General features: G+C 41.4%; 1 protein-coding gene across 2 annotated transcripts; it reads right to left on the bottom strand.

The window, feature by feature from the left end:
• Window positions 1–2577: 2577 nt before the first annotated feature.
• LOC129189770 (F-box and WD repeat domain-containing 11-A) lies at window positions 2578–20260 on the bottom strand. Of its 2 annotated transcripts, XM_054791827.1 has the most exons (14): window positions 20098–20249; window positions 18080–18184; window positions 15559–15627; window positions 13732–13951; window positions 13355–13541; window positions 12397–12487; window positions 11919–12056; window positions 10952–11070; window positions 8991–9240; window positions 8632–8750; window positions 7074–7184; window positions 6909–6987; window positions 6479–6643; window positions 2578–3737 (listed from the first exon to the last, which is right to left on the bottom strand). In XM_054791827.1, exons 1-13 carry the CDS (start codon window positions 20134–20136, stop codon window positions 6482–6484), a joined length of 1689 nt encoding a protein of 562 aa, XP_054647802.1. In that variant the 5' UTR covers window positions 20137–20249; the 3' UTR covers window positions 2578–3737; window positions 6479–6481. The 2 variants fall into 2 exon arrangements, with proteins under 2 accessions (XP_054647802.1, XP_054647803.1); XM_054791828.1 differs by lacking the exon at window positions 18080–18184 and having other exon boundaries at window positions 20098–20260.
• Between the last annotated feature and the right edge of the window lie 275 nt (window positions 20261–20535).

Genomic DNA, 20535 nt, shown 5'->3' with positions numbered 1-20535 from the left:
GAGGTCATTGAAGAGATGTTGCTGCCAAATGACCCAATCATCCTGGCAGACACAAACAGCTGACTCAGGGGGGGAAAGGGTTGTGCCAGAGGATTCCTATTGCAAGGCAACAGGAATCTGTGGAGGTGGGAGGCCAATGGGGGTGTGGGATAAAAGAAGAGCAAGTCAAGGGGTGGCGGCGTAGGTGGAGGTTCATTTCTGGAACGTTGTTCCAGCTCCGCTCGGGAATGATGGAAATATTTTGCGTAGCAAAACCCAAGAGTGGAAGGTGTATGGTAATCATGTCGAGGAAGGAATGCCAAATATGTGCGTGAGAACGGAGCAGTGACCTGAGAGCTGCAGGAGTTATGGGCCAAAATCCCACAGACCCAGCGGAAGCACACACACCCATACACACACACACACACACACACACACACACACACACACACATCATATATACTAGCCGTGCTCCACCAAGCACAAATCCACTCTACATAACATATTCCCTGAATTTGTGAAATAAACTCAACATGAGGACCCCGCCCTCCATCCTGGCAAACACCTTCTGTATCAAGCCTAAACTACATACATTTTGTTTCTTACACAGGTATAGCAATTATACTTCAAGTACAATATTGTATTTATTCAAACATGCATTCTTCTCTGAGTTATACAAGATGGTGTAGTGGCCTACTGTAACAGGTTGTTGTTTCGTTGGGGGAATTAGCTGACTTTATACTGCCATCTGGTGGTTGTGGATCCTACACGCCACTGTGATGCCATGGAAAGTGACAGGTCCCTCAGGAGGAGATGGAGTGTGTCGAGTGTGTAGATGTTTAGTGTTAGTGGTTTGAGGTAGTAACGCTAAACATAAACTCTATCCTAACCCTGAACACTAATTAAAACACTTACTCCTAACACGAAACCCAGCTCATCTAAAACCCCAAACTTATGCCTAACCCTAACCTTCACAGTAACAAAAACCCTATGACAAAGCCCACCCCTAAACCTTACCCTAACCTCTATCTTGTTGGCATCTGATTGCATGTGGAACGCTGTGGCCATTACCGATCCCGATAGGAAGCCATACATTTGCTCCATCAAGAGGCACTCAGTGAATGAAACATTTTGTAAGTATCGGTCTTGAAATTTTTTCCTGGGACAGTCTCGACGTTTCAACTGTGTTTTGTTCAGTGGTTTTAGGTAGAGCTACAATATGCAAATGCAAGAAGGGGGAGTGAGACAAAAAACATTTGGAACATGTAATTTAAAGAAAAAAAACAAACTGAAATAGGTTGTTTATCACCTGATCAAAAGTTTAAGACCACAGGCTATAAAAGCCAAAATCTGCTCCAATTTTCATTTTCTGTCAGACATTCCCACTGTCATGCCCTCCTGATGGCTATAGATAAGAAGCTTTCTCTTTTTGAACGTGGTCGGATTGTGGAGCTGCATGAACAAGGCCTCTAGCAGCGTGCCATTGCTGCTGAGGTTGGGTGCAGTAAGACAGTCATTCAAAATTGTTTGAAAGATCCTGAGCATTATGGAACAAAAAAGTCAAGTGGTACACCCAAAAAAATTACACCTGCGCTGAGCTGGAGAATCGCCGGAGGATCCGATTGACTGTCCATCAAGACACAGGACTTCCACCCAAATTAAGCCCCTTACTGGTGCCGACTGCAGCGCAATAACCATCCGACGGCATCTGCGGGAGAAAGGTTTAAAAAACAAAAAACGAATTCAAAGACCTCGTCTCCTTCAACGCCACAAAAATTTAAACATTGAAAGGTGGAAAAATGTTTTATTTTGACTTTGAAGGATCTCTAATGAGAAAAAATTTAACTTTTTGACCATCCTGCATGTCCCCCTGATTTAAATCCCATGGAGAACATTTGGGGATGGATGTTAAGGGAGGTTTATACAAATGGCCATCAGTTCCAGACAGTTGATGCCCTTCGTGAAGCCATCTTCAGAGCAATGTTCCCACTAGCCTCCTGGACAGACTCGCATCAAGTGTGTCCAAACGAAGTTTTGAAGGGATTAACGAGAACGGAGGAGCTACTCATTACTGAGGCCTACTGAGAAAATGTTTTCTTCTGGTTTGGAGAGTTTTTTATTATTTTTTTGAGCGATGGTCTTACACTTTTGATGAGTTGATAAAGCGCCTATTTCAGTTGTTGTTTTCAATACATTACTTTTTCAAAGCATTTGTCTCACACCCCCTTCTTGCTTTTGCATATTGTAGCTCTACTTAAAACCTCATTAAGATCCAAATGTGAAAAATGCAAATTCTAGCTATTTTTCAACTGGTCTTAAGATTTTGATCAGGAGTGTATTCAAGCTTGGAGTTGGAAAACATGCATGATTGCAAAGTTGGAATGCCTTGTAGGTAATTTAATTGAACTAAGGCAGTAAATTAATGAGTTAATTCCATGCCTGCCAAGTTTGTCTGCAAGGAATATATCCATCTTGGTCTTCGCTAGAAAAGAAATTAAGAGTAGTGCTGGATGTGCAAATGGGGAGGAAGCAAGAGTGCAAATCCGCCCCCAGTTTCCCACACAAACACACGACATGACAATTAGACACTTGTCCGCGTTACAGTTGGCTCAACACTCACTGTCAAGTACTTTATTCACAATAAGGTCATTTTCCTCTTTAAAAAATCATTTTTAATATACAACACAATTTTTGACAAGACAAGTCCGTTTACAACTAAATTTTGAGCTCAGGAATTCCAGCTTCTCTCATAACCAAAGCAAGCACAGAGATGGAGTGAGAGGGACAGACAAACAGGAGATGTGAAGTTAGAAGAAAAAAAAAGACAGCAAAAAGGGAGGGAGAGGACTAGTATGAATTTTGTACTAACAACCAAAAACATACTCAAATAAAATTAGAAAATAACTGTTATAAAAAAACAGTACGAAAATAACAGTTAAAGAGAAAAACAAAATAGCTGAGGTTGCTGTATCCACAGCAACCTCACATGCATGTCAGACGTTTTTGCTGCTCTGCCAAGTCCACATACATAAGCGCACAGTGTGCGCCCATATTCCAAGCTAGTGTGCATCCCTGGGGGGTGGAGGGGCGGGAACATGAAGCAGGAAGGGAAGTAGTTGTTGTTGGGGGGGTTAGATGTTGAGAAACAGGGAGGAGTGAAGAAGGGGGTGAGAGGGTAGCGTGCAAGGACACACAAGGTCTCCAGAATGCACTCCCTCTGTCTCCGCCCCATCCTTCCCTGGTTTTCCTGGAGCCGACTTAAGAGTCTCTTTCTCCTGCGTCACAGCTCCGGCCATCCTCTGTCCAGCTGTGCCACTCTGTGTGCGCATTTGCATGTGTGTGCATGTATATGTAACATATAAATAGAACTATAAGCAATTCCTTATCTGTCAAGACTGTTTTCGACTGTGGGTGGGAAAACTCAAGAGCAGAAGCTTCATACATTTTTGGGGAAAAGTGACTTATATAGTGTCTGTTAATACTGTCATTAGTGTATTTTACAAAACATAAATTAGTAGAAGGTGAAACTCCTGGGGAAAATACGCTGGTTCAACTGTCGGGCATCTTTAGCGCTGGTGGAAAACGGGCACACGTTTTGAGGTCCTTTCTGAGTCTGGAAGGAGGCGCGAGCAGGCATGGATGTGGACAGAGAGATGACGAAGAGGAAGGGGAAGAGATGGGCTCCTTTCCATGATGGACGCACCCATCAAGCCCAATCAGCCCTGGGCTCCAAGAGAGGGTGCGGTTGATGGAGCCACCTGGGGGGAAAGAACGACAGTTCTGGTCTGCTTAGTGGGTCTAAACAACAGCTGAATACAATTCTTTACACAATGTGAGAGCAGGGCTTGTGTCTGTAAGATGTGCAGACTTTCAGACTTTTATTGTGAAGTTCAAGCTCTTCTGTGTTTGTTTTCTGCAAAGACCAAAAATAAGGAATTTGAATGTTTATCTACATTTTAAATCACTCATCAGTTGGGGTGTCACGAGACGAGACAATACACCAGATTGGGTCTCCAAGAACAGAACATTACTGACAATCTGTGGCAATCTACTAATGTAATTTCTACTGCGTTACACGTCTTCTGCACTGTGTGTGTATGCTACCGGCTCTGCCTCCACCCACTCAGACAAAGAGATGGTATGACTCAAAAAGGCTCACTCCATTGCAAGTGTTCTATGGAACAAACGTGCCAATGTGCTGAAGCCAATGCACAAAGTGAACTCTTGTCGTGCCTGTTTGGAGGTGATAGACAAGGAAACACCTCATTGTGCACCTAACGCATCCAAAACATGTACATAACGTACAAACGGCGACAAAAACGTTACACCCCATTAAACAAACAGCGTATCCCACACACAACGTTGCTAAAATTCAATCAAGGAAGTGTACATGCACATGAGCTGACATTTGCATTGACACACAATGTGAACTTCAGAGTATTTCTGGGTTATTTGTCCTTTTTTTGTCAATATCCAGACGACAACGAACGTGACACTGATTCAAAATCAGAAATATTGTGATTTTTATGTAAGTGCAATTTTTGCTAAAAGAGACATTCATTTTAGTTATCATTTCATTTTTTGTCTCTTTATTATGTTGTTTGTTTAATTTATTTCATTTAAAAGCTCTTGAAAGTCCAGTTACAATGTTAAATACTCTTGAGAAATAAAAGTCGCTTTTGATACGGTGTACTTCCATTATTGTGCCATCATTACATTTACTCATTCAATGCCACAATGTCAATTTGTAAATACATTATTTTGATGTAAAGCAACCCTTTTTTGTGTTGTTTATGTTGTGGTGCAGTTGTTTAGATATTTCAGCTGTCACGAAAGCAAAAAAATCTTCTCAGAAAAGAAGCCGTTTTTCTCCCATTTTGGTTGGGAACTGATATTTTCCTGAAACTTACCTATGTTCTACTGCTGTTTACTAATGAATGGAAAAAGGTAGAAATACACTTTTTCTTTTGATGAAAGACGAGAGTCTAATCTTTCTTTTGGCAGGTTCCAGGTTGATTTAGCCATAGAACACAATACTCTGTGTGCCATGAAATATCAGTCAAAATCATCTAAAATGTCCCGTACTGGAGGGGTTGAATTTTGAAAAATGAGTTAAAAGAAGAGAGTTAAAAGATTTTTCTCAAAAATAAATTTTGCCAATATTATCATTTATCGGCAATAATTTGTGGGAAAATTATCATCCAATAAAATGTGTTATTCTGACAGGCCTACGCATACAAATTGCAATATATTGAGGCGGGCAAAATTATCATGTTCATTTTCATTGTATGTCCATGAGATACTTTTTTTTGTGAATGAGAAATCTTGTCACATTTTAATCTCGTGAGATCTTGTGACACCCCTAATGATCAGTTTAATCAGTTATAGTGGAACCTTCAAAGTCAAATGACCCAAAAGCCAGACAACTTGGAGTTCAAGTACAGTTTGACGGAAAACTGGTCTTTAAAAAGTCGCCATGAAACACGTCACGATTCAAAGAGGAACTGTGCTACTATAACCATATCAATGGAAATGCAATTCTCACTCAGTGGCAGCATGTAAAGCCAATATACATACTGTGTATCTTTCAGGCGTCAAAGTGTGAGTAGTTTTACTACAATTTACATTCATTGTACCGTGGTTATTCAGGAAGTTATCATTCACCTTTACGGTATTTCTTACAGAAACAACTTGGAAGTCAATCATCATAGAATAGATTCTCTTTGACTGTAAATGTTATTTTACTAAATATTATTTTAAAAGAGATGGGAGAACTTCTCTGAATGTTCTAAACTCCTGTTTCCTAGAGGAACTACCATAGCCTGGATGGCGCACAACTTCCCACAGGTGGTGATGTGCTGTCAAACAAGTTCAGACTGATTCAACAGCGCCTCTGCTGGTTGGTGGACTCCGTTTTGCCTCAGTCGCTTAAAGACGGGATTAATCAATCAATTAATTCTGCACAAATGACATGAATTCTTAATAAGTGAATGAATCAGTTATTTTGCCCATCCCTATATAGGGATCCATGTGAGAATGTCAGAAAAAGAAAAGTCAGCTGACATGCCGACAGATGTGGCAACATTCCTTAGTGTTCTTCAGTTCTAACAGTGTGAGCACAGATGGAAAAAGCTGTTCACACTGAGGGGTAGGCCAGATGTGCGTACAGTGGAGAGCGAAGCGCACACTCTGGAATCATTCATTGACGGGCACATTTGTATGGAAACATGGAACATTTGACACACTTGAAAGGGATCAGCATTTAAGTTGGCAGTAATTCTACACGACTAAAAAAAAAAAAAAAAAAAAAACAAATTACTAAAACTAGTTTGGATAGCCTGTCTGAGGCCAGATGCTTTAAGCTGTGTTGAAGACATACTTGCGTATCTTTTCACCAGATCAGCATAAAAACACATCTTGAAGACAGACGCAGTATTTCAGGATGAAGCATTTTTTAGACCCCAGTCAATCAGCTGTCTAATAGTGTGCAAATGCATACCTGCTATCTAGAAATATACGTGTAGGTGCGGGAGGGAGACCGCCCTTCTGACTGGCCATTGGTCAAGACGTTCAGGAAGTCCCAAATCAGAATGGTGTCATCGTGAGAGCTGCTAATGATCTGGAACTCATCAAACTGCAGACGGAACACGCGGCCAGAATGCTCCTAGGAACAAAAATTAGGACATCTGAAATTGTGTTATATTAGCAACTACACCATTGTGTATTAGCAACTATTAGGTAAACCTGCACAAATATAGAGCATACAAAAGAAACAAGACGAATCAATACATCTTTACAAAGACGATGACGCTCAGTTTTGAGTATAGAGCTATTAATTTAACATATTTAGTATTCTGGTTGTACTCTGCGGTGATGAAGTGCTTTGCATCATACTGACAGGTGTGCATGCACTGGGTGTGAACACTCACCACCAGAGTTCGCAGGCATAGTGTGCTTGCAGGGGCTCGCGGGTCCAATGCTGCCTGCAAGTCCCATACTTTAATCTTACTGCAGAGAGAAACGTGACACAATAGTAAGACACAAACCGTGCTAGTTGCATAGAAAACTAAGCGCTTGTTAAAGGGATGACCCACCCATCATAAGCACCACTGACAATCCTCTTGTTGTCAAAGCGGATGCAGCGCACCAATTCTTCATGACCCTCCAGCACTCGCAAACATGCGCCGCACTCGATATCCCATAACCTAAGGCAAGAGAAGCACAACAAGCAAAATAAAATGGCTGTTACACCATATGCTCTTATGTTATGCGCCACTATGTGCAGCAATCAAACCTCATAAGCATGTACTGACATATTAAGGCTGCTCACATAAAGAGAAAGTATTAATGCAAAATCATAAGCAATCGATATCTTTGTAAGGGTTTAAAGGGATGAATAGTATTAGGTCTGTCAAATGAAAATACAGACTTACATGGTAACCTGCCAGCTTCAGATCACAACAATCAATGTAAATTTATTTTACTCGAGTATGGGAATTTTCTTTGATGTGCATACTGTACATTTGAATAACTGACAAAAAACATTTTGGTGGTAGTGAGCCGGCAGCATTATACATCAACCTTTATTATTATTTTTTTTTTTCCACACTCAAGAACTTTATTTATCCGTTAGGAACTTCATTTGTGCAGAGCATCAATGTGTGTACAGTTCACGTAGCCAGCAACACAACACAATAACCCGCATGCACTCAACAAATAATCATAATCATAATCAAGTAATTAACCATCAATTAACAGTCAACATTGGAGAGAAGAGAAAGCCTGCTAGCACAATAAATAAGTAATGATAAAAAGAAACCATTTGTTAAAAATATAAATCAATAAATTGATGAAATAAAATATTTCAAGCACAGTTTTTGGGAGGGGAAAAAAAAACAACTCTATGGGGCATCTGTTCAATAGCTAGTCAAATCCTATACCAGTGGTTTATACACCACTGCGTTGCATTGACATCACAATGCAACAGAAAAGGTCATTAAAACAGAAAGTCAACTTAACTCACGGTACAAATAAATAGCACAACATGTAACAGTTAGGTAAAAGACATATAACCGGCTACTCCTGCTATGGGGAGAGGGATGAACAGCAACTAACGTTGCAGGAGAGGGAGCTGCCGCTTGGTTGCCCAGCATGCTTTGTGGGCACTTTGTATGTGTTGTCTGCTAGCCCTTGTTGTTTATTGCCCACATGGTAGTAGTAGTTATGTGTTAACTTGCTGTGACTGTGTGGTGCTGTTTATTCTTTATTGGTTCTGTCCATTTGCAGTGCACTGTGCAAGCTAGTCGTTGGCTAGCACTTGCGCCAAATAAAGAGTCCATCCTTCATGAGGGTATTACATATCTTTATATTCTACCGTATTTGAGGTGAACTCATAGGCTGAGTATACTTAATTGCATGTTCTGGCTGGTCATGTCGGGCACTGCTGCCATCTAGAGGCTTGTTTTATGTTTAAGCATAAATAAATCCATTACTATAGAAAGTCCCCCTGACACCTCACAGCACCTCCCCATTTGATAAACACTGTCCTATGCTAACGTAAGAGCCAGGATGTGCACTAAAGTCTTCATCTCATCATAGATCACAAGCCTACATGGAGGAAAGAGGCGTGTTCCAGGTCAGTGTCAAACTTACCTAATTGTGTTATCAGATGAGCCGCTGACAACCAGTCTATCCCGATACTGTAGACAGGCAATGCCCCGCTTATGACCGTTTAGAGTACGCACAAATTCACAGGTGCTGGTGCTCCATACCTGCAAAAGAGCAACAAAACAACTTGTAAAATGAAAACTGAAAAACTCGTACCCTCGAGCACAGCAATTACACGGTGGGAGTGTTTAGAGCATGATATTTTCTGGGAAAATCAGGTATGCATTGAAAGTCAGGTCTGCACTGACAGAAGAATGTGAAGATAAAAGCCTAACATTGACATGTAAACACCACCTCATTAATGCACCAATCTGTGCAATATTCATATCTGAGGTTCCTAGTACCTTGATGGTGCGGTCCCCTGAGGCAGAGACAATATATTTGTCGTCAAAATCGACCACGTTGACAGCCGCCCGATGACCCACAAGGACGCGACGTAAGCTAATATCTGTCGGAGATGCCATGTCCCACACAGCGATCGAGCGGTCCTTAGAGCACGTGACCATCAGGCCATTGGCGAAGCGTAAATGAAGCACGGCCTCGTTGTGGTGGATCAGTGTGTTCAGTACCTCGCCCGTCGTCACCTCCCACACCCTGTACAGAAAGAGAGAGAGAGCGAGAGAGAAAGAGAAAGGACAGGAGGAGCAAGGTTTAAAGGTGTAATTGGCCAGGAAAGAAAACAAAGAGTGAGAAAGGTTGACAAAATGATGAAAAGAATGCAGAAAGAGGCATGTAGATGGGACAGCGGGAAAGAAGATTGAAGAAACAAGTGAGTAAATGCAGCAAAAAGGAAAATGGAGACACGAGAATATAATGCCAACTCGTTTTACAATCCAGAGTAACACACTGTGCGTGCTGCCTGTCTACGCACGAGAACAACATAGGACTGTGCTGCATCTTAAGAACCGGGTGTGACTTGCAGAACACTCTGGAAAAGTTCTTGACGAGTTGATGCTGAAGAGCTTAAGTCACATTTTTCCTGGACACCCCTTAAGAGAGCACAGGTCAGGTACGACTCCAGGAGAGAATGGACATTAAGCAGCAGAACAATGCTCATATTTACAGATTCATCTCAAGGCACATGTATATTGTGCTGTAAAAATGGGGGCAGTAGCTACAAAATGCAATAATAATGAACTGATGAAGAAAATCTGTTATAAAGATCATTAACTCAGTTTATTAAATTAGTTAATAGAAGAAAATGTAAAGTCAAAAATTAGTTTTATGAATACTATGCGTAGTCGCCCTCTTCTGGCCATTCAGAATAATGCATGTTGGAGTCACCTCATTAGGGTCACTAATGGGGGTGTTAAAGGAAAATGAATATCAGCATTATAGATGTGATATTACAATCACATATTTTCTTTTTAAATCTGTCAAAAAACATCACAAATATGTAAGTAGACATTGCTGTGATGTTAAATAGTTGCACTGCTTACTCCTTACTAAGCATTTATGCACGGGAGAGAAGGGCAAACTAAAAAAAAAATGAATGAACCGGTCTGGCATAGTGGTTTGGGCGTGCAACTTCTTAAAAATATTTATTTTTAGCACACGTGAATTTCTAACAGCACACCAGAATTGTGTGCGTAAACATCTATCTACTAAATCGACTTGGACTGACATCAATGACTTGAGACATCAGTCTGATGACTTGAGAATACTTCAGCTTTTCAATGAATGTGTCGAGTAAAATGTGTCCCCACTGAAAGTATTCAACTAACGTAATCGTTATGTAATATCCAGCAAGACAACATATTTTCCCTTTGAGTCTGCCTCATTGAATGCATCTGTTAACGTCCGATCAACCAACAACAAATGTGTGGATTATATTTCTGTGCAATGACTAAGGCCTGTATGCTATGTCAGCACTCTTTTTCTGTGACTAAGTCTTGTCATACTGGTCTTTTTTATTTTAAAAAAATAAAACAAAAAATGCATTCATTGTTTTTGTCAAATTTTATACATTGTTACATTCTTAACATGGCATTTTACTTGGGAGTCACTAAACAGTGCTTATGACTTATAAGGACTCAAAAATTTCAAGCCCATGACTTTGGTCTTGACTCGACCTGTACTGCCTTGACTTGAGAGTTGACTTGGATTTGCACGTCTACATTTGAGAATTGACTTGAGACTTAGTTGAGTCTTTCCCAACTTTTGTACAATGTCGCTGTGTTTGAAGTTTTGCTTTGCCCCAGGGTAAGGTGTAGTCCAAATTACTTAATAAATAAAATCTTGCTTGTGAATGCCCAGTTACTGCGCAGCTTGAAAATTATTTGTTACGACAAGATGTGTTTCATACCTAACAGTTGAGTCAGAGGACCCAGTGACGATGACCCTCTCATCATACTGGAGGCACAACACTGAACCTGTGTGACCAGTCAGTATTTTCAGACACTCCAGTGACTGTTTATCCCATATCTGCAGGTAGAAAGAGGAACAATAACACAGAGGACACGCAAGGAGAGGAATAAATTAGTGATTTTGGATTGGGTGCAGATTTAGGTCATGCAAAGAAAGGCCATTTGTCATTGTGATGCTCGTGTTCTGTTCACGCCCCATTTCCCCACTGCTGAGGCGAGCTGTACGTGTGCGCTTGGAGAGCAATTTAGTGCGTCCCTGGGCGCGCGCCAGCCTCCTGCAGAACAATAAGATGACAAATCCGCTTCTTTCCCACTATCCTCCCCTCCTCTTCATCATCTTCTTTTCCTCTTCTCCCAGGCCAGAGAGATAAGTGGGACACACAACAGCACTAGAGTTGAGCCCTTTTAGCCTATAATTCACTTGTTTGCTTTCTCATAGTCTTCTGGTTAAGGCCAAAGGCAGGAAGATGATGGTGCATATTGAGACAAATGAAAGGTTACTTTCATAAATATACAGTTATAGTAAAAAATAACCACACGCATATTTATGTAGACTTCAATATAAACGCTTGAGGTTGTCACTTCTCATGATGCAGCACAAGTGGGATCAATGCTAATTACTGAGGCAATGTGGACAAAATGAAACATGCAAACTGTAAGGTTTCACTTCCTCAGACACAAAGGCAAACAAACGTAAAAGTCCGATGTGACATTTGATGCTATCAGTCAGTGCGGTGGCATACCAGTTTAACACAATGTTCCTTCTCATAAAACTTAAAGTAAGAGAATGATTTGGTTTGTCAATGTCATTTACCTACTGTGTAAATACTGTTTAATAACAACAACAACCAGTTATTCTATGGCACTTTGAACATTGTAGAAACATACAGGCAGACACACACAAACCTTAATGGAATTGTCCCTAAGGCCACTGATGATCTTGTCGTCATCGTACTGGAGACAATAAACCCCTTTACTGTTTTCTGAGCGACATTGAATCCTCTGCAAATTGTGTCTGCCACATCGCCAGTTTGCCTCAATAGTCTGGAGGAAAAATAAAAAAGTACTGTAATGAGAAAGACAAGGATACAAGTAGAAAAACAATACTATTTTGGTGAGAGGATATACAAAAATAGTCGAGTGTTATTAAAAGGAGAATAAATCTAAATGGCAAAATAGAAAGAGGTGGTTGGTTTAAAATGAAAACTGTATTACAAAGCTAAGACAAAAACAGGGAAACGTGGTAGAGTTGTGAAATAGAATGTTGATTAACCAATGCAATCCTGATGTCAGTTGTTGGTCAGCAACACAAATTTCCTTTGTAAAAGGCAGAAAAATGAATCAACACAAACACTTAAGACACATTTGCTTAGGATTCTCTTACCTCTATGTCTTGGATGATTTTGGGATAAAGGGAGTGATAATAAGAGTTGGGTGGGACTTCTGATGTGCGGTTTTTGAACAGATATTTCTCCCTATGGGGGGGGGAAAAACAGTTTTAATTTTTTTTCTTCTCTTATTTAAACCAGATTCCACACTCAAGGCCTTTGCAAAATAGTTTAAATCCTAGGTTTCCAAAGTGGAGTACGGGGGTAATTGTTATTAGGGGTATGTGAACAAAAATGAAAGAAAATAACAATTAGCGCCTAACAGTCACAATTATGAGTGCACCTGAACACCTCATAGCACAGTACAGTCATAACAGAAAGAAGGAAGGACACACGGCATTCTTCATTTTCAAGTTCTTCATTGCTCTGTGTGAGTTATATGAAGAATTAAGTTTGATGATTATGCTGTGTATTAAGAGTGTTTAATCTTGAAGATTTAGCATATATTGGTGTTCCAATCCCCGCACTGTGAAAACCTGTCAATGTATGGGTGTGTCAGGATGAGACAGTGGGGATTGCCCTGAAAATGAGGTTTAACCGCTGCTTGTGTGTATTTTTGGACTTTGGATACTGCTTTATTATGTTTGTTCAACTTCCCCTTTCAAATTGGTATCAAATTAATATGCAGATTTAAATCGTAGCCATTGCAAGTGACTATAAAATGAATTAACCAATTAATCATGATTAATATTTCAATTTAATGCAATGTAAAAAAGGTTTTTTTTTTCAGTGTGCAGCAGTAGGGGGTACATGGCTTCAAGTCAAATGTCTGAAGGGGTACGCGACTGTAAAAAGTTTGGGAACCACTGGTCTAAATCCAACCAATATTTTAATGTAGAAGACAGAATGTATGATACAAGCACGACATACATTTTTAACTAGGGTTTTAATATATAAACCAATGGTAGTCTAGTACTGCATTTGTGTACTGTAACTGTATGTGCTCGTTCTTACCACTGGTGTCGTTCGGACAGTCCTTTCCACAGTGGGTCAGTGCGGACCATGCGTTCTATCAGTTTTTTCCACAGCATACCCTCAGAGATGACCCTCTGCCACTCCTTACACACCAGCTCAGCCGCACACAGCGAACGTGCATCCAGGAAAGACAGAATGTTCTCTGCTATGTGATCTAAGCCTTGTGCTGGAGAAGGGGGGACAGTATTACGTACATGATGTCGCAAAAGGTTTTAACGTGCAACGATGAAACATGTTCAAATCTCTTGTTATTAAAATCCAATTTATGTTGACATATGGTTCAATGTCAAATGGGACAGCTGGAAAGACAATTTTTTCCAGTTACGGTCACATGACATTCCCATTAGCTGTCGTACCTGGCAGTGCAGTGATGAAGTCCCTCTGCAGCATGGGTTTGAGGTAGGAGTTAATGTGGCCGTGCTGGTAGTGGCACATTCGGGATATCAGACGCTCGACAAACTCTACTTGGTCGGCCTCCGACCACTGGTCAAACAGGGCAATGCAGTGTTCTTTCTCCTTCTCGTAGTTCCCCTCTGATGGGCGCTTGCGGGACCCCACAACGGGACCATTACTAAGCTGTAAGAAGAACGAAGAACAAGTCATTCAAGATATAAGTGACCAGGTATACTGGTTCAGAAAAGTGTGAAGATTACTTGGGGTCTCCAGGTCCGATATCAGAAAAAAAAAAAAAAAAAAAAAAAATCGCATTATATCGGCCTGCAACTAAAATCTCCGATACTCGCACTCTGATACAAGCAGTCCATTCCTACGTTTGCGCCAGCACTTCTATCCAGCAGCAGCTCTTCTATTCGTCCAGCCGAACTCACGTGATCACAACACCATGTGCTGGCATGTTTAGCAACGAGTGGAAGTGCTGTCAGATTTGTGGCAGAATTTTTTTTAAAAGTCTGAAAAAGACGTGGCGGCTGAGTGCAAAACTTGTCACGCACAAGTTTAACATGGTGGTTTAATACGAGTTTAATAAGACCAATCTCATCACACATTTGAATCAGGATATTCACTACAAAATGGCTTCCTGAAATATCCACCGCTGTTTGACACATTTGCAAAAGCATGAGAAACTCCCATGAGACGGCAAACACTTCAATGAGCACCTCTATCCTCGCTACATTACACCTCGATAAAACTATACACCTGATGCATCATGAACTAAATGGGTCAGTTTTTCTCATTCTGACTATTGTCCTCTGCTTGAGTAATATCATTTGCTCATTCCACACTACTAACTCAAAATACGTATCATTCATGCTGATATTGGATCGGTATCGGACGATATTCAAGGCTGCAATATTGGAATCGGAAGTTGTATAAGGACACCCCTATAGACGAACACAGAATAAAAAAAGCTGTACACATGTGTCTGTCCTGGCTGCTCAGTACCAAAGCGTGTGACTAAATGTTATCCATCCATCAATCCATCTTCTATGCTGCTTATCCTCCTCACTAGGGTCTCGGACGAGAGGCGGGGTAAACCCTGGACTGGTCGCCAGCCAATCACAGCGCACAAATAGGGTAACAACCATTCACCCTCACATTCATAGCTATGGACAATTTAGAGTCGCCAATTAAGCTAACATGCATGTTTTTGGAATGTGGGAGAAACCAGAGTATCCTGAGAAAACATGGGGAGAACATACAAACTCAACAAAGATTTGAAGCCAGATCTTTCAGATGTCCCGACTGTGTGGCCAACATGCTAACCACTAGTCCACCGTGCAGCCCGTGTGGCTAAATTGTGGTAATAAATTATAATATACTGGTACTTTCAAACCCCACTAACCTCATCTACCTTGAACATCTGAAGATGGTGGGTTGAAATGCTGACAGATTGGCAGTAATAAAGCCAATTTCCGGATTTAATCTGAGTGTTATAGATGTTAATCAAAGTCTATTTATCCATTGGATAATTTTGACATTTACCCTAAATATTTTTCAGGTTAAAGCTGAATGAAACTTTCTGACTTCCTCTTAAAAAAAAAAAAAAGGTCGCCTGGCCATAGATGTGTGGATATAAAATTGTATACACTTCAAAAGCTCTTTATCATCTCAATCATAATTGAAAAATAAGGTAAAATAAACTCAGATGGGTATTGTGCCATTTTTCCACATGCAGTGCAATAATAAAATAATCATGGATCACCACCAACTGACAACAAACATACCTTGAGAACTGTGTTCTTCTTTGGCGACAGGTCATCCACTAGGTTCTGTGAGTCCATCCCCGACGTGTTCTGTTTAAAGGGGACAAAAAAAAAGACAAAATGTGCATATTAAGTGCATTATTTTGTCTTTGCCGCAAGTATATTAAAAGGCACTGTGTTGAGCCAGGGCACTTGTGTGGTTAGCGCTGGACAAATAAATGCCACGAAAACAGCCAAGGAAGGGTAACCGTCATGACTTTTGAGGCTTGCGTGCACAAACACATGTATGCGCCACGCGCGCACACACACACACACACACACGCACAAACACCCACCCACCCACCCACGCACGCTCGCGCACACGCGCGCACAGACATACACAGAGGGGAAAAAACTGATCACTGCAGCAAATTTAGTCTTTCTTGCAGGGTATGTTGCAAAGGAACAGAACAGGAAATTAAAGTATCGCATCTTGGCTATCATAGGCTCGAGTTTGTGTTCTATAACTGAAATTAAAATCAGATAGTGGTCTACGTTATGAAATGGAGGTGGTATTAAAAAAAAGCTGGTAAAGAGACTCCAAACTGTCGCATAATTTCGACGTAACAGTGGTTTTAACACGACCAAAATACACCACCCTACTGTACATACATCTGCGCATAGGAGGATTAACAAGGTTGACTACATTTTCTATATGGAGCACGCACTCATATTCATAAAAAAGCTTAAGTCAATGTGCAATTTTTTTTTTTACTTTTACTTTTACCAAGTACAGCTACAGTACACAATGCCTGAATGAGGATCATCAGTGTTTGAACAGGGTAGAATGGAATTAACTTCCATACTCCGAGAGTGGCAAAAAAACTAAACACTTTTTGACAATATGCTTGTTGAATAAATCCATATAATTTGAAGTAAGAATGTCATAATATAGGGGAAAAAAACCGTAAGTGGTTGCTTTGCTTTGTGACAGGTTTAAAGACGGAAATATGTGCCCTGCGATTGGCTGGCGACCAGTCCAGGGTGTACCCCGCCTGTTACCCAAAGTCAGCTGGGATAGGCTCCAGCATACCCCCGCGACCCTAATGAAGAGAAGTGGCGTAGAAAATGGATGGATATTGTACAATGGGGGATTAAACTTCCGCAAAACCTTTCCCATTTTCTGCTAAAAGTTATGTAGCCCTAAAGTCACTGTATTTAAAAACAATCACTGTGCTATATATCACTGTGTTTAAAAAAAAAAAAAAGAAAAAGAAAAAGATGCCAGTCTGTATGGGCAAAAAGACAATAATAGAGACCAGTCTGTTGATAAATGTTCACAGAATGAATGAAGACTTTTCTCTGCTCATTTTCAAGTTTTAATCTCAGACGGAGACTTCATTTCATAAGAAAACAAAATATTGCCCACCAAGTTAGACTTGCTTCCTGTTTTTTGCAGTTCCGTTCAAGATGGGCTTTTGACAAAATTTCCCTGATTTACCAACAGATATGAAGTTCCTGACTTATGGGTGTTGGTTTAATTTCACACAGTGGTAGACGCTCGTTGTGCACCTTAAAACACGCATGGGCCATTAAAAAAACACTCATGTTTCCTGGGCTCCGTATAAGTGTGCAGTGATTTTAAAGATAACGTATACGTCTCTTTTTACATGTTATAATGTGCGACCAAGTTAGCTGTGGTAGCTTTTTGGGACTTCTGATTGGCCAAAATGCGCATGACATTGCTGACATCACATTGTTCATCTTTCGGCCGCAAACTGGTCGAGACTGATTCAAAAGCCCCTCCGGTTGCTGGCATGTAGTCAAATGCGTCAAGATGCAATTAAATCATCAATTAATTTGACACAATGGACAATTATTAAGCCCTTCCCTAGTAAATACTGTGCAAAAAAATAGACCGCGATTGAAATTATCAGTGTTCACCATTGACACATCCGCACAAAACAAAGAAAAACTCTGGAACCAAGACCCAAGCAAAGGGGTTAAGAAGCCAAGATGGGCTTGCTGGTGTTGATGATCATGCAGGAGAAGAAGAGAGGGAAAGAAGGAACAGACGGACCAGGATTGGCCAGGCAGGCAGGCAAGCAAGCATGTAGTCTCTCAGGGCGTGAAAGAGGACCCTCCCCACGTCGGCCGCCAAGCCTCCAGGAGGATGGATGAAGGTGGCTGCTTCTTTCCACTTGGTGTATTAAAGAAATAATGAATTCAACCACTCCAAATCATGCTAAGTCACTATGACTTTACATGATTCTTGGGACTCTTGATTATAGAAGGTGGTCAATTTTATGTTAGGATGCTAGATTTCCGTTTTTTTAGCAGGGAGAGCCTGGCAACGCACCAGGGAGGGACCTGAGAGCAGTGTGCTTCAACAAGGAGGAAAGGACAACTTCAGATGATGAGGTTGGAGGGTAGGGTTCCATGGATGCTTGATAAGTCATGTCGAGTGGGTAAAGAAAAGTGAAAGTTGAGGAGATGGCGGGGCGGGGGGCGGGATGTAGGTAGAGGAGGAGGAGCAGCAGAATTAAGAGGAGAGAGGCAGAACCTGGTTGTGAGCCCGGGTGGAGGGGATGCTCTGCAGGCACCTGAGTGCACACAAACTCTCAGCCACCGAGGAGCAGCCCAGCCAGAGAGAGCGAGGCACAGAGCACTGTGTGAGAGAGAGAGGGAGGGAGGGAGGAGGAGAACCAAGTGGATAGGGTGAGGGAAGAGCAAGAGAGAGAAAGAGATGTGAAGTAAAGGAAAAGAGACAGTCGGGAGGTGATGATGAGGGGAAATGGAAGGAGGAAACCGAGGAGATGAGTGAATGGATGGATGGATCAATAATGCACGCGTGGATGCAATTTGTCAAGAGTTTGTGTGGAGTAGAAGAGGTGGCGAGTGTTAAGATACATCAATGGATAAACAAATAAATGAGGTTTAGTTGGGAATTGAGGTTGTGAGCGTGTGTCCATCAAAGGTGAGAAAAGAAGAGCAGGGAGGGATTGGGGGGAGTAGTGAGGAGGGGGGGGAAAACCAGTATTAGAGCTACACACACATTGCACAGTGAGCGCAGGAACACACACTCCTTCACACACTAAATACTGACAGATACACACAGAAGCATTATTAGACGTGAACTACGAGGAGATGTGCAGAGGAGTTAGAAGGAGGGGCAGCGTGATTAGTGCATCTATTATTCTCATTTGGACAGGAGTACCGCCTATCGTTGTGGTAGGAGGACACAAATGAAAGCAATAACCACAGAGAGGTCTGACTCCAAAAGACAAAGGTCAAAGTCAGTTCAATATATTAAGTGTGTGTAGTAAACCATCAATGTAATCACCAATGTAAAATGAATCCTTGCGCAGTAAAAACTTTTTAGTTGAATTTTTTTTATAAATAGCAAACTAGGTAGGACAATGGACTCATTTTATGTTGATGGAGAGTTGAGTAATTTTTTAAGACAGTTTGCATTAGTTGAACTAGCTACTCAGCAATATATGGTGAGAGGGTATAAGTCATAATTTGTGTGTAAAGTCATGCAAAATACTGCATGCATTCGAACAACATTACTAAGGGAACAGTTATCTGCACTGATGTCTGGCTTATCCACATAAAACGATACTATTTTAAACTATCCCCATACCTCAGAGGGTAAACAGGTATACCAACGAAACATCTAGAAATAACCAGAATCGCCTAATATCAGTTCAATCATTAACATTACAGCAATGGCTTTTCACGTGCTAACGACACTTTAGCTGGCTCGCTTTTGACGACAGCTAATGGTTAGACAAACACTAATACACGGGCTAAATAACTATCATGTGTAACGAACTATATCTAGCGTGTCTGTTTATAGGCTATGTTTGGTAAGCCGAAGAGATATTCACTGTCACAACTAACTGCCTATTTTGATATAGAGAGGAATGTCAAGAACACCTAGCGTGCTAGCTACCTCGCTAATGCTATATGAATGAAAAGGCAGTGCACTTCCTTCTACGCACTTCAAAAATATAAACACTCATACTTCACATTGTGACCATTTTAGCAACATTCCGATTGGCCCAGGACGATTGGCATTTCCACACGTCTATTACCATGGGGTCTATCAGCACACACTTCATGTGTAAACATAAACGTGAATTTAAATAGTTGCTCGTTCCTTAGCCTGGGCTAGCAGGAAGGCTAAACATCAGACAGGGCCCAGTTAAAGTGGCGCAGCGTCACCGCAGTGAACACTACCCCGAGAAACCTCAACTGTCTTCGGCCGACAACTGTGCGAATCCGCCGTAGACAATGTTAAATGCCAACATTAGCCCAATTGATATGCAGCTCACAGCCATCCGACAACAACAATAAGACATTTTAATAATAATATTGATTATCTGTGATATTCTTTAAAATGTATCGATGATTTCAGGCCCTCCCTTCGATTCCTGGTCCCCCTTTTCTCCTCCACCTCTCCATATAAACCGCTTCGGTTTAACCTCGCTTTCGAATCAGCGTTTCAGCGTTTCCCCCTTATTCGTATTGAAAGAACACTCCGTGTCCACGATGCCGCAGCGAATCGAATCTTACCATCAAATCCAACGTTTTGTCTTCCATCTCCGGCTCCATGTTGACGATCCCCCCCGAAACTCGCTCTGAAAATGGAAACCCAGCCCTGCGTCGGCGGCCCGCAAATGCAGAGACGTCATTCGCTTTGCTCAAGCACACAGCATTGGGTGAAAGAGTGTGAAAGAGAGGGTGGGAGATGGAAACGCCCATGCGTAGAGGCAACATGCTGATTGGAGCGTATCGCCCTAACGGGGCGTGGCTTTGCAATTTTGCTGGTTACTGATTGGCTATCCGGGCTACTAAAGCTTTCCCCGGTGACTCCCCCAAACAGAAGGGCCCTTGCTAAAGCTGCTGTTGCTATCCTGAAGAGGAACATGCTAAGGCAAACTCAATCATCCGCATTGCTTTACTACGAGATGCTGCAGAACCTTGGGTATTCAAGTGTCATGAAGTTCACGG

Source organism: Dunckerocampus dactyliophorus, chromosome 11 (assembly GCF_027744805.1).
Source record: "Dunckerocampus dactyliophorus isolate RoL2022-P2 chromosome 11, RoL_Ddac_1.1, whole genome shotgun sequence".
Classification (NCBI taxonomy): domain Eukaryota; kingdom Metazoa; phylum Chordata; class Actinopteri; order Syngnathiformes; family Syngnathidae; genus Dunckerocampus; species Dunckerocampus dactyliophorus.
This window is presented reverse-complemented; position numbering and strand designations above follow the sequence as displayed.